Here is a 13,901-nt window from a genome sequence, read left to right as displayed (position 1 = left end):
TGTCTACAACCTGAACACACGCCCTCAATTCCAGGCCTGTGTTTCTACCTTCCGACGGGGCACCTCCACTCGGAGTCTCTGGAACATCTGTGACAAGCCCTGACTCCTTACTCCCTCTGAAAATCCCTCCTACTGCTACTTTCCTCATGTCAATTGATAGAACTTCCTTCCTTCCAGAGAAAGCCAGAAACTTGGGGGCACCTCTGACTTCCTCTTCCTTGTCATCTCCCAGGCCTATACTCTCCACATCACTAAATGCGGGCAGGTCTATTCAGAACACAAACAGAAGGCAACCCCTTCTCCACCTGCACTGTGACAGCTCTCGCCCAGTGATCACCAATGCCCATCTGCATTGTCAGTCACTTTCTCCCAGGTCACTCTACCTCCACCTTCCCTCCCACAGCAACCCCTGTGGCTAGACACAGCCAGTTACAATCTGGGTCAAATACCTGGCTCTTCTGCTCCAAACCTTCCCTAGCTCCTACCTCCCTCAGATTAGAGGCCCAAAACCTCAGCTTGTAATTTGAGACCAGATACCTGTGTACCCCTACTCTCCAATCACTTGCCCCACCCATACTCCTGTCACATATAACAGATTCCAGCTCAGTCTCACCTCCAGTCATCTGGACATTCTGGATCCTGTACCCAGGACACCCTTCCACACCCTACACCATCATCTGTCAGAAATGGGAACAGCTCCATATAATCTGGGACTGAGTTGAAGACCCTAGGCCTTGGTGAAACCACAGGGACTTCAGACCCAAGGAAGGGAGAAGGATGGGTGACAAATCTCAGGACACCAGCCTTCCTTACATGGAAGTGGTGGACCATCAGGGCAATAACCGGGGTGGATGAAGGTCTGGCACATCCTCCATCCACCTGTACCAGTCCAAAAGCACTGCTGCAAATGCCATGGAAACCTGTTGGAAGAGGTGGGCCATGAGAAATGGGCAACCATGTTAGGATTCTAAGCACTGGGCTAGACTATCATCTCTGGCCTGCCCTGGAGCAAAACAGTCTCACCCTGAAGGTCTATGCTGTTTCTCTGACCTCAGTGCCATTATTATCAGCTGTGTGACTCTGCTTAGCCTCAATTCCTTCACTGTAAAATGGGGATAACAATGGTTTCCACCTCCTAGGAGTGATAGCAGTGTTAAATTAGAGGACACTATCTGTCAGCTGTAACTATCCATAAGATTCACAATTTTTTATGTTTTCAGTGCAAATGAAGGGGCTGGGTTTTTAAAATGTGGGTTTGCATTGTTTCTGCTTTTTAAAATTGGTTTTTATTGGAGTATAGTTGCTTTACAGTGTTGTATTAGTTCCTGCCGTACAGCAAAGTGAATCGACTATATGTATAAGTCTATCCCTTCTTTTTTGGATTTCCTTCCCATTTAGGTCACCACAGAGGACTGAGTAGAGTTCCCTGTGCTATACAGTAGGTTCTTGTTAGATATCTATTTTATACATAGAGTATATATATATATGTCAATCCCAATCTCCCAATTCATCCCACCCCTCCTGTTTCTGCTTTTGAAGGTTGTTAGAAAATGCGATATATAACACTCTACTGAATTTGCTAACACCTGAAGTATTACCAATACTACAGGTAAATTAACATTTCATTCAATTTTTATAAAGTGTTCCCATGCTTAATTATTGAATGTATTCATTTCTAATTGCCTCTCTATGTGCACATATTTAAAAGGATATTGGTTAACAGATGTTTTGATCAATAAGTACGTGTCATACCTTCTGAATTTAATGAGTTGTAGGAAGAGTCTAAGCAGGCAGGTTAGGTACTTTTCCTTTTTGCAAACAAGTCTGTTTCCTGTTTGCAAAGGATCCCCTCAAGTGCACTGCAGGAGTCCCTTGACTTAGTGCTCTGATTCCTCTTGCCGTGAGGGGTGGAGGAAGTGCATCAGCAGTGGGCCTGCCTGGAACCTACATGCTCCACACATATGGCTATTTCTTTGTCCCACAGGGATTGCCCTCTAGGAGAAGAGTGGACCTGCAGGGCACAGAGTCTACAAAACCTTACACCTCCATCTCCATTCAGGCCAACAATCCATCACATCCCAGTATCCTTTTCTACAGACACATGCCAGAATACCTCCTATGACAGATATGCTCCTTTATGGAAAGCACATCAGGGATGTTCAAACCCCTATGCCTTAAACTCAAAGTCTCAAACCTCCTGACCCTCACTACAGGGCCCCTCAGAAATAACAACCTTAAGATTCTCCCTCCTCAATCTGATCCCCAGGCTATGCCTGGTTCAGCCAACACCCTCCACTCTATTGACAACTTCAGCCCAGCCCCCTTCCCCCGCATCCAGATCTTAATGTCCACATACCCAAGTGACGTTTCCAGCTGGAGATATCTTAGGATCAGACATCCAAAATCCAACTCATTATCTTCTCTCTGAAACCTGCTCCTTGGGGTTGCTTCCCACAGAAAAGGCCAAAAAACCCATGAGATGGCCCTTCACTCCCTACTTCTGCTCACAGCTATACGCAGCGCATCAGAAAGTCCTGTAAGCTCTATCAATGAAATCTATCCAGAATCTCATCCCATCTCCCAGGTCCCGCTACCTCCCTCGCCCAGCCCCTACCAAATTCTCCTGGGGTCTATTTGAGGTGGTCTCCTCAGCAGTGTCCCTGCCTCCATTCGCACCCTGTTCTCCCAGTTTTAAACTTCTAACTCTGGACATGTTCTCCCATCCCCAGTCTCTTCACAACCTTCCATGGATTCCACCCACTCAGGCTGCCGTTTCAGGTGAGACACCTCGTTCCCCTCTGTCCATGACACAAGAGACCCCAAGGCTGCCGACTCGGTAGCACCTGCCAGCCGTGCACCGGGGCCCCCGAGGAAACCCTCTCCCACACCCCAGCCCACTGGCTGCAAGGGGACCCCTCACAAGGCCGCCCTCTGTTCTGGACTCTGGGGCTGACCGGCTGGGAACTGAGCGGACACACCACAGGGTGGGGACCTGGGAGACGCATCATCCACCTGAGCCGGGCTCACCCCTGAGCCTCGCCGCCCGCTTTTTCACTCTGTCACTTCGGTGCCCGCCAAGTGACGTTGAAGCCCTGAACCCGTGAACCTCCAGAGAGCCCCAAAAGACCGGAAGGAACTCCGGAAGTCCCGCCCCGGATGATGCGCACGCAACCACCTGTCCCTGCCCTACGCTTTCACTGGCCAAGTTACGGCCGACGCTGATCACCGAGCCAAAGAAGGCTCAGCAGGGGGACCTTTTCTTCTGCACGCATTCGGGGGCGGGGCTTCTGCCTGGGGTGGCGGGTTTTCGTCTTTTTTTCCACCTTTTTTTAGGGCATTGAGTCCTGAGTCGGGACCGAAGAGGAAAGAACGGACGAGGAGAGGCGTTGGCTCCGCTGCCCAGAGGCGGCTGGGAGGCCCCCTGAGCCCCTCGTTGACGGCGGTGCCCTCGTTCCCGCCCCGCCCGCCGCCTCTCCCGGCTCCGTTCTTCTCACAGCCGGTGACCGAGGCCGCGCGGATGAGGCCGGCTCAGGTGGGTGCTGCGTCTCCCGGGCCCCCACCCGGCGCGACTCCCGCCTCCGAGTCCCCCATCCGGACGGAGGGGCGCCCGCTCAGTTCCCAGCCGGTCAGCCCCAGAGTCCAGAACAGAGGGCGGCCTTGTGAGGGGTCCCCTTGCAGCCAGTGGGCTGGGGTGTGGGAGAGGGTTTCCTCGGGGGCCCCGGTGCACGGCTGGCAGGTGCTACCGAGTCGGCAGCCTTGGGGTCTCTTGTGTCATGGACAGAGGGGAACGAGGTGTCTCACCTGAAACGGCAGCCTGAGCGGGTGGAATCCATGGAAGGTTGTGAAGAGACTGGGGATGGGAGAACATGTCCAGAGTTAGAAGTTTAAAACTGGGAGAACAGGGTGCGAATGGAGGCAGGGACACTGCTGAGGAGACCACCTCAAATAGACCCCAGGAGAATTTGGTAGGGGCTGGGCGAGGGAGGTAGCGGGACCTGGGAGATGGGATGAGATTCTGGATAGATTTCATTGATAGAGCTTACAGGACTTTCTGATGCGCTGCGTATAGCTGTGAGCAGAAGTAGGGAGTGAAGGGCCATCTCATGGGTTTTTTGCCCGAACATCTGAAAGTATGGGGACGAGGAAGTCAGCGTGAGGAGCAGGTTCCAGGGGGAAGATCATGAGTTGTATATGGACATGTTCATTCTGACATGTATCAAGATGGCGATGTCAGCAAATGGAGATACCTTATGTGGAGGTGAACGTCAAGTCTGGAAGCAGAGGAAGGGAGCAGGGTTGGAGATAACAAAGGACTGGAGGGTGGGCTGGACCAGGGCATGGCCTGAGGATCCGATTGAGGAGTGAGTCTTAAACTTGATACATGAGATGGGCCCTGTGGTGAGGGAGGGGAGGGCTGAGAGTTGGAGGGCAGGACATGAAGGCTTGGTTCTGGCATCCCTGATGCTCCCTCCAGAAAAGAGCAGAGCTGACACAGGAGGGATTCTGGGCTGTGTCTGTAGGAAGGGAGGCCGGATGGGGTAAAGAGCTTCCTTTCCCTGGAGCCTGCAGTGTGTGCTGGTGTGGATTCTCCACTTGCAGGCTCTGCTCACCCTGAGGGCCACTCCCGATGGAGCAAGGGAAAAGTCAGCCAGGCTGGTGCAGCCACTGGGTCCTAGGCGAGGGTGCTGCCGCCTCACCTCCACCCCTCAGGGCAAGAGGGATGATCCATTGCTCCCTTTTGAGGATGATTTAGTGGGTAGGCCTGATGCTGAATGAACAAATAGCTCACCTGCCTGCTCAGCCCCTCCCTACAACTCATTGACCTAAGAATGTATGAAAATTAATTTAAACACCAATTAATCAACATTCCTCTAAATACATATAGACAATTAGAAATGAACCTGTTCACTCAGTTAAACTTATGCAAACAGTTTGTAAATGGCTTGGCATTGATTTACCTCTAGGTGATTTGCTTACAGTGCAAAGTTTTATATACAACATCCTCTGAAATTTTAAAAAGCAGTAAAAATGAAGACCTTCAGTTTCAAAACTCTGCCACTTCATTTGCACTGAAAATATGTACAAAACTATTGATCCTATATACAGTCACAGCTGATACATGGTATGTCCTCCTTACATTAGATACCAATATGAGCCCTATGAGGTTGGAAGCATTTTTATCTTCATAAGCATTTTCTTTTCCCTGAGGCTCAGGGAGGCTTAATCCTTCTCCAAGGTCACTCAGCTAGTAAGAGGCAGTACTGGTTTGTGAGGAACTGACCTTAGACTGTCAGGCTGAGATCCTGTTACACCAGGGCAGGGCAGGGGTGGTGGTCCAGCTCAGCTGTGGGATCCTACTATGCTACCCATTTCTCATGGCTTCCTTCTTCCCCAGGGTCCCACAGCAGTGGCAGAAGTGGTTATGGACCCCTTACAGGTGAGTGGAGGGGTCCCACCTCTCCCCCATCCCATTTATCACCCTGATAGTTTTATCATCCTGATATAGATGCCCTCAGGGAATGGTAGCTCCCAAGACTTCCCTCCATTCTCCCTCTCTCACATCCACAGATCATGTGCTTTCACCAGGCCCAGGGTCCTATATTTAGTCCCAGGTTACATAGAATAGTTCCATTTCTGACAACTGATGGGGAAACATGTGGCAGGGAGTCCTGACTACAGGATGCAGAATGTTCAGACAGTTACAGCTGATGCTGAGGTGGGATGTTCAGGGAACTGCAGGTCTCTGTTATATCTGGTGGGAATGGGGAGCTGAGTGAGGAGTGCACAGGTATCAGGCCTTGAATTATAGCCTGAGGTCCTGAGACTCTACTGAGGTTGGTGGGTGGTAGGGAAAGTTTGACACAGAGGAGGAAGGTGCTATGACCTAGATTTTTTTTTCCTGCCATGCATGACTTTATCAGTGTATTAGTTATCAATTACTGTGTAATAAATTACCCCAAAATTAGTGACTTAAAAAAAAAACATTTATCGTCTCATCTCATTGTTTCTGTAGGTCAAGAATCTGGGCACAGCTTAGGTCTCTCACAAGTTGCAATTAAGGTATTGGCTGGGGCCATGGTCATCTTAAGGCTTGACTTCAGAAGGACCCTCTTCCCAAGCTCAGCTGCATGGTGGTTGGGAGGATTCAGTTTCTTGTGGGCTACTGGATGGAGGCTCAGTTCCTCACTGACCATTGGTTGGAGGACATCCTTAGTTTCTTGTTGTGTGGGCCTCTCCATAGGACCACTCAAAACAGCTTGTTTTATCAGAGTATCGACTGAAAAAAATATACAACCTAAAAGTTGAGAATTATGCTTTATTTGGTGGACAAAACTGAGACCTTAAGCCCAGAAGACAGCCTCTCAGATAGCTCTGAGGAACTGCCCTGAAGAGTTAAGGGAGGAGCCAGGGTATATAGGAGTTTTGCAACAAAAACGATATAACCTAGATTTTGACAAGCTTCCTCTAGCTGCAGATTAGGAGAAAGATGGGGTAGGGGAGTGGAGATGAGTGAAGGCAGGAATATCTGGGGCGAATTTCCTGCAGCAATCCAGGTGACTGTTGCTGGTGGTTACACAAGAATGGTAGCTGTTGAGATAGAGGATTGGTTGGTTTCTGGATGTTTTGAACTAGAGCTGTCCATGTTTTATGTAATGGAGAGTGAGGGACTCAGGAAGTGGGCTGATAGGAAGAATTGGGGGTGACTTCAGGTTTCTGGACTTGTTAGGAAGGACGGATGCTTCATCAACTAAAATGAGGGAAGTCAGCTTTAGGAGGAATTTTCAGATGGAAAAAGGACTCTCTGTTGATGTCACAAACGTTCCAGAGACTCCCAAGGGGAGGTGTCAAGTGGGCACTTTTACACAGAGGTCTGGAGTTCAGGGGATGGATTCAGGATGGAGATGGCCAAAACGTAGTGGCTGGTGTGTGCACTAGGATGAAGTCGAAGGTAAGATGCAGGCGGCATCATTTGTAGTTATGGTGGCGATGCCATTAGAGGACAAGGAGTGAGAATGAAGGGCCTTAGGACTAGGTCTCTGGGTTGGGTGCCTGGCTGGTGATGATGGACATCACCAAGACAGGTGCGGGAGCAGACTGTCTGTGTGATGGCGAGATGTAGGCGTGAGAAAGTCTTCTGAGGCCAGAGTGGAAATTAGATGGATGGATGTTGAGGGAGGAAAATGGGATCAGTTAGGAGAGTGACTAGACTTAGGGTGCAGTTACAGTGCGGGTGGGGAGGTTGGTGTACCTGGGCTTCACATGAGGAGAGAAGATGCTGACTGCTTATGGGACAGCTTGTGCAGCATGAAGGAGGGGGAGGGCTAAGGGGACAATGAGGTCTCACATAGGAAGGGTGGCTGGGGAGGAAGCAAAAAAACAGGGCCAGGTGGCGAGATCTTGTAAGCAGGGTTTGGCACAGGCCCTAGCCCCAGGGGACTTTGGTGTTCAGGGGCAGGACTGGGCTGAGTTGAATGCTGGATTTCCATTCTAGGCTGCATTTCCATTCACTGCCTAGATTCCACGTGTAGAGTGCCCTGTAAGGAGGTGAAGGAAGAGCCTACGGTGTGGGCTGGGGGTGTCTGTGATATTGTCACCGTGAGGGGGTCAGAGTTGTGAGAAAGGCGCAGTCCAACTAGTGAGATGCAAGTAAGGAGGAGTGTGAATGGTTGGCCCTGGTACCTGGCCCTGGGCTGATTTAGGGCAGGGGAAATACTGACCTGGTGTGTGAGAGTTAGTTAAGGAGTTGGTTGAGAGTATGTGCTCTGGATTACAAGGGAGATGTAAACAAATTTGGCCATCAGTTTAGTCCTTTAATTAATGGATGGCAAATAGATAAATACAGAATCCACAAAAATATAGTTAAAACAAGAAGCTGTTCATGAACCAAATTCTTCCAGTTTTGGCAGGACTGTGTGGTCTTTGAGGACGTGGCTGTGTACTTCTCCCAGGAGGAGTGGGGCCTCCTTGATGAAGCTCAGAGACACTTGTACCATGCTGTGATGACGGAGAACTTTGCACTTGTGACCTCCATAGGTAAGATCCGCACACTCACCCAGTGTCCTGGGCTGGGCTGTGTTCTTTGCCTTTTCCCAGGGACAGCTCTGTACTCCCCACACTGAGACCATGGGTGCTGCTTCCTTTCCTGGTTTCCTGGAATATGTATGGTTGGTGCTGGGGCTGGACTGTGTGTGCAATGTCATTTTTCTCCCCAGGGAGCCCCATCCCTTCTGCTCTGAGTACTTCCAAGATAGGACTCTGGAGTCAGAATCTATATTTTGTCTGAGACCCCCTCAGATCTGGCCTGTGCTTGGTTGAGTCACTCAGTCCAGATGATTGGACTCCTGTGGCCCCAGTCCTTCCCCCTTCCACTTGCTGACATTTCTTTCAGGCACCAATGTAGTTACTAATTTGGGGACCACTGGGTTGTTTCTACAGTCTCCCCTGTGAAGTTCTTATAATTTTAAAATGCCAGAAACCCTGTGTTGGATCTCTCTCCACCTGTACTGGCCACTCCTTTTTCTATCTCACCTAAGATTGGCCTCTTTCAGGTGCCATATCATTGCTCACCTGGAGCGATGGGGAGGATTCTGGGTGCCTGCTAGTATGGACATTACTACACCAACAGCAAGAGATGCTCAAATGTACACGACCTTGTTGTATGGTTTCTGGGAAAGGGTGTGATGTCAGAGCTGGGAACCCCTGTCCTATGTTCATCAGTGATTGATGCTAGGACCACGGGACACATCTCATTTCTTCCTTTTCTCCCCCATTTTTATTTCTTTTGCCATACTCCAGGCATACCTATGTGCTCTTCACCTGCCACATGTTCCATTTCATCAGTCCCTTTGCAATGTTCCACATTTGACCTATATGTAAGATGTTGTGAGGTCTGCTCATATTCTTATAGTCCTTGAAGTGTAGCATCACTTTTGTAGTCAGGTATTCCTGGGTCTGGAAACAACCTTGGACATAGTGCTCACTAGTCACCAATAGCCGTGGACACGTTGACTTGGAGGCCTGCCCCTCCTCCCTGCTATGGTCTGAATGTTTGTGTCACCCCAAAATTCATATGTTGAAAACCTCATGCCCAGGGTGACAATTAGGAGGGACATTAGGAGATGGGGCCTTGGGAGTGAACAGGTCATAGAGGCAAAGCCCTCAAGAATGAGTCCTGTCATAAAAGAGACCCCACACAGCTTCCCAGCCCCTTCTGCTGTGTGAGGACACTATGAGAAGTCTGTGACCTAGAAAAATGCAGACTTATCTCTGGGTTCCATCCTCTAGAAGTCTGAGAAATAAATTTCTGGTCTTTATAAGCCAGCCACTCTGTGGTATTTTATTATTGCATCCCAAGTGGACTGAGACATTCAGTCCTTCAGTCCTTTACCTAGTTGTCAGGGCTCTCATCATGGGAGCTTCCGAGATCCACATACATTTCTGATGGGGCTGCCCGTCCCACCAAAATCAACATGCACTTCACCAGCATTTCTCTGCTTACAGGTTGTTGGCATGGAGCCCTGGGTGAGGAGGCATCTTCTGAGCAAAGTGTTTCTGTAGGGATGTCAGAGGTTAGGACTCCAAAGCCAGACCCATCCTCCAGGAAGGCCCAGCCCTGTGAGATGTGTGACCCACTGTCCAAAGGCCTTTTGCACCTGCCTGAGCATGACAGAATGTACCCTGATCAAGGGCTGTATGTTTGTGGGGCAAATATTTTCCAGCACCAGAAGGAGCAGATTAGAGACAAACTTTGCAGAAGGGATGCGGGCCAGCCTTCATTTTGGACCAACAGCAGCATTCACACGGTAGAGAGGAGCTTGACATGTCGCAGAGGCAGAAAGGACTTCCCAGACAGCACAGGCCTGCTGCAGCAGCCAGCCCCTCACAGTGTGGGGAAGCCACACAGGGACACTGAGTGTGGAGAAGCCTTTGGTAGTAGACAGAGTGATTACAAGTGCACGCAGTGTGGGAAAGCCTTCAGCCGAGAAAAAATACTCTTTGAGCACCAGAAAACCCACACTGGTGTAAGGTTTTATGAGTGCAGCAAATGTGGGGAATTCTTCAAGTACAGTGCCAACTTCATAAAACATCAGAGAATTCACAATGGAGAAAGCCCTTATGAGTGCAGAGAATGTGGAAAATTTTTTCGATATAACTACAGACTGGTAAGACATGAGAGAATTCACACCGGAGAAAGGCCATATGAGTGCAGCGAATGTGGGAAATCGTTCATGTATAACTCCACATTCATTAGACATCAGAGAGGTCACATTGTAGGAAGGCCTTATAAGTGCAGTGAATGTGGGAAATTTTTTAAGTATAACTCCACGCTCGTTAAACATCAGAGAGTTCACACTGGAGAAAGGCCTTATAAGTGCAGTGAATGTGGAAAATTCTTTAGGTACAACTCTGCATTCATTAAACATCAGAGAGTTCACAGCGGAGAAAGGCCTTATGAGTGCAGTGAATGTGGAAAATTCTTTAGGTACACCTCCACACTCACTAGACATCAAAGAATTCATACTGTAGAAAAGCCTTATAAATGTGACGAATGTGGGGATTTCTTTAAGTACAAGTCCAAGCTTATTAAGCACTGGCAAAACCACACTGGAGAAAGGTCTTACGAGTGCAGTGAATGTGGGAAATCCTTTAAGTACCACTGCAGACTCATTAGACATAAGAGAGTGCACAGTGGAGAAAGGCCTTATGAGTGCAGCGAATGTGGGAAATTCTTTCGTTACAACTCCAACCTCATTAAACACTGGAGAAATCACACCGGAGAGAGGCCTTATGAGTGCAGAGAGTGTGGGAAAGCCTTTAGCCACAAGAATGTACTTCTTCAGCATCAGAAAACCCATACTGGTGAAAGGCCTTATGAGTGCAGAAAATGTCGGAAGGCCTTCATTAGGAAGTCTCACCTCATGCATCACCAGAAAATCCACAATGAAGATGATATGAGTGCCCTTAATGTGGAGAACTCTAGATACAACTCCAACCTCACTGAGTAGAGAATTCACAGTGGTAAAAACCTCATGAGTTCAGAGAATATGGTAAACTCTTTAGGTACTACTCCAAACTCTTTACACTGCAGAAGAACCTTATGAGTTGACGTTGGAGTGGGTGTTGTGAGTACAGAAAATATGGGAAATTGGTACAGCTCCCCACTCATTAGACATAAGGATTTCACAGTAGAGGAAGTCCTTCTGAGTGCAGTGAATGTGGATAAGTCTAGGTGAAACGTCAGCCCCATTGCACATCAGATATTTCACAATGGAGAAAGACCTTATGAGTGCAGTGAATATGGGCATATATTCAGCCACAACTTCCACCTCATTCAGTGCCGAAAAGTTCCCAACAGAGTAAGTGTTGCAAATGGGGAAAGACTTCACTAAAATATCTGCTAAATCTATCCTTAATAGTATCCTAAATATAATGAGTTTTTTTTTTTTTTTACATTTAACATTTTTGATTGTGGTAAAATATATGTAACAAAGTTTACCCTCTACCTTTCTAATTGTACGGTTTAGTGTGTTTAAAAATTCAAATATTTGCATAACTAATCTCCAGAATTCTTTCATCTTGCAAAAATGAAACTATACGTATTAAACAACATCTCCTCCTACGCCCTCCCTATCGGACTTGTATCTATGAATTTTATTGCTCTGGCTACTTTATATAAGTGTAATCATATATTTTTCATCTCTTTGTGACTGGCTTGTTTAGCTTAGTGTAATTTCCCCATGTTGAAGCATCTGTCAGCATGTCCTTCCGTTTTGAGAAGGAATCAGAATTGACCCACCTAAGACATAGGGAAGTGTGCTGATGGAGTCAGTACTACCTTGCCAGATATGATATTTGTAGAGGAAGAGATCCAGATCATATTAACACCTTTATTGTGGCACTGACATACAATACACAGCACTTATTAAAAGTGTAAACTGTATTTTCACATGTGTACATAATGGGACCATCACCAAAGTCTTGATGATATGTCCGTTATAGAGTTTCCATTGGCCCCTTTGTATTCTCTCTCTCAGCCCTAGCCAAGCTGCCATCTCTAGGGAGACATTATGGTTTTGTTTTGTTTTTTGGCTGCGCGACACAGCTTGCACAATCTTTCACTGGGCCCTAGGCAGTGAAAGCGTGGAGTCCTAACCACTGGACCACCAGAGAATTCCCAGTATATGAGGCTGAGTCAAAAATTATCCACACTCTGGCCATAGGAATTCTACAGCCAGAGTGCAGATAATTTTTGACTCACCCTCGTAGTTTGTATATTCTAGAATTTTATATAAATGGAATCCTATAGTTGCTCTTGTATGGCTGCTTTCAGTAAGTGCATAAATATGTTTTTAGTATTACCCATGTTGTGTGTGCAAAAGTGTGGCATCATATACAAATAAGCACGGTTCTGTTATGTACTAGAGCTGCATGTTCTGACAATCACTCAGAAAATGTTGCTTAAAGTGAGAAACTTAAGTTTAAGTAAATTTAAATTCAGTTTCGTAAGAGATTAATAATTTCAAAAATTTTGAACCATCTGCCTTGTACAGAAGCTTCCACTGACACATCTTTCTAGATTTTTCTTATTTGACTTCTTTTTTCTCGTAGTGGCTTTCAGCTATGTCTTAATGTCATAAAAGTTCTTAGTGCATTTTTTTATCATTAATCATTTTGTTGTGGTAAAATACACATAAAATTTATCATCTATCATCTTTAAGTGTTCATTGATGTATCTTGGCAGGAAATGGCATGTAATAATTCTCTGTACTTTAAAGCTAGGCTTCAGATTTTCAAAGAAATCTGAGAGAGTAATAAATATCATTTCAGTCATTGCTAGGTTGGAACACAATCGCTGATTATCAAGGCAGGAAAGATACCCGTCTCCAACTCTCCCTCATGCCCTGTGTGGGGTCTTTTCTTGCATACTGAAGGTCATGAAACAGCCTCTAAAGTTTCAGTCTACGTGTATTTGACAGTCAACAAGACAGCTGACAGCTATGAGTGGACACAGCGTTTCGTGGTGTGACTATTTGGGTGTGTAGATTTGGGAACTTGCTGTGGTTCATAGAGCCTGAAATTACAGGTCCCTAAACTTTGTGGGCTTTTCCAAGACTGCTCTCCAAATCTGGGTGCATCCCATTTAAGAGTAAGCAAAAGCCTGTCCCATGGTTGGAGCAGGGAATCCTTTCCCCAGTGTCCCTGAAGGTGCTCCTTGGCTTTTATAGACCAGGTAGGAAGTGACTCACTCTCTGAGAGATAGTTGGTGGTGTTGGCAGCGAAAACTACATTACCCAGAAGTCTCTTCGGTGCGCGGTTGCCGCCACACAGCCTTATGGGTAGAGTAGTTTCCATTATGGATGTCACCTGTGCTTTCTCAAAGTTGGCCCTTCCGGATGGTGGCTAAAGGCTAAGTCAGGATGTGAAGGGCTCTGGGAAATGAGGTTCTTAAGCTGTAAACCGGCAGGGCTTTGCTGCCTCTTAAAGAGGTTATACCCAGATTTCCTTGGAGTGTAATCTAGGCTACGTCATAGAAATGTTTAGAGACCTACTGTTTCAGACTCATGAATCTCAGCAAATTTCCAAAGACTGTATATAGAAAGGGATCCACCATACCGTAATGTTACTCGTTATCCTCTCATAGCTGTTGGCTATCTTGTTGCTTGTGTAAAGCACGTACACTCCTGCTTTTCATGAGTTTCAGTAGTTTCACTCAAGTGCAATATGAAAAGCCCCTGGACAGGGCTTAGGATGGTGAACTTTGGGGAGGGATGTCTGGAGGTACTAGAGTAGTTAGAAAGCATGACGATGTGCCCCTGGTTCCAATAGAAAATATCTTTCGTGCCCAAACAGTCAGTGATAGTGTTTCAACAGCGTTACTATTTAAATAATATTACTTCATG

At 47.2% G+C, this 13,901-nt stretch overlaps 2 protein-coding genes across 3 annotated transcripts in view; one reads left to right on the top strand and one right to left on the bottom strand.

Moving 5' to 3' along the window:
* The window catches only part of ZNF304 (zinc finger protein 304), a 46,575-nt gene that overhangs the window by 19,004 nt on the left and 13,670 nt on the right, over positions 1 to 13,901 (bottom strand). The window lies entirely within an intron of this gene.
* On the top strand, positions 3,236 to 12,196 carry LOC130843005 (zinc finger protein 548-like). The gene is made up of 4 exons (XM_057719673.1): positions 3,236 to 3,532; positions 5,396 to 5,437; positions 7,899 to 8,034; positions 9,502 to 12,196. Exons 1-4 carry the CDS (start codon positions 3,518 to 3,520, stop codon positions 11,004 to 11,006), a joined length of 1,698 nt encoding a protein of 565 aa, XP_057575656.1. The 5' UTR covers positions 3,236 to 3,517; the 3' UTR covers positions 11,007 to 12,196.

Source organism: Hippopotamus amphibius, unplaced genomic scaffold (assembly GCF_030028045.1).
Source record: "Hippopotamus amphibius kiboko isolate mHipAmp2 unplaced genomic scaffold, mHipAmp2.hap2 H_1, whole genome shotgun sequence".
Classification (NCBI taxonomy): Eukaryota; Metazoa; Chordata; class Mammalia; order Artiodactyla; family Hippopotamidae; genus Hippopotamus; species Hippopotamus amphibius.
This window is presented reverse-complemented; position numbering and strand designations above follow the sequence as displayed.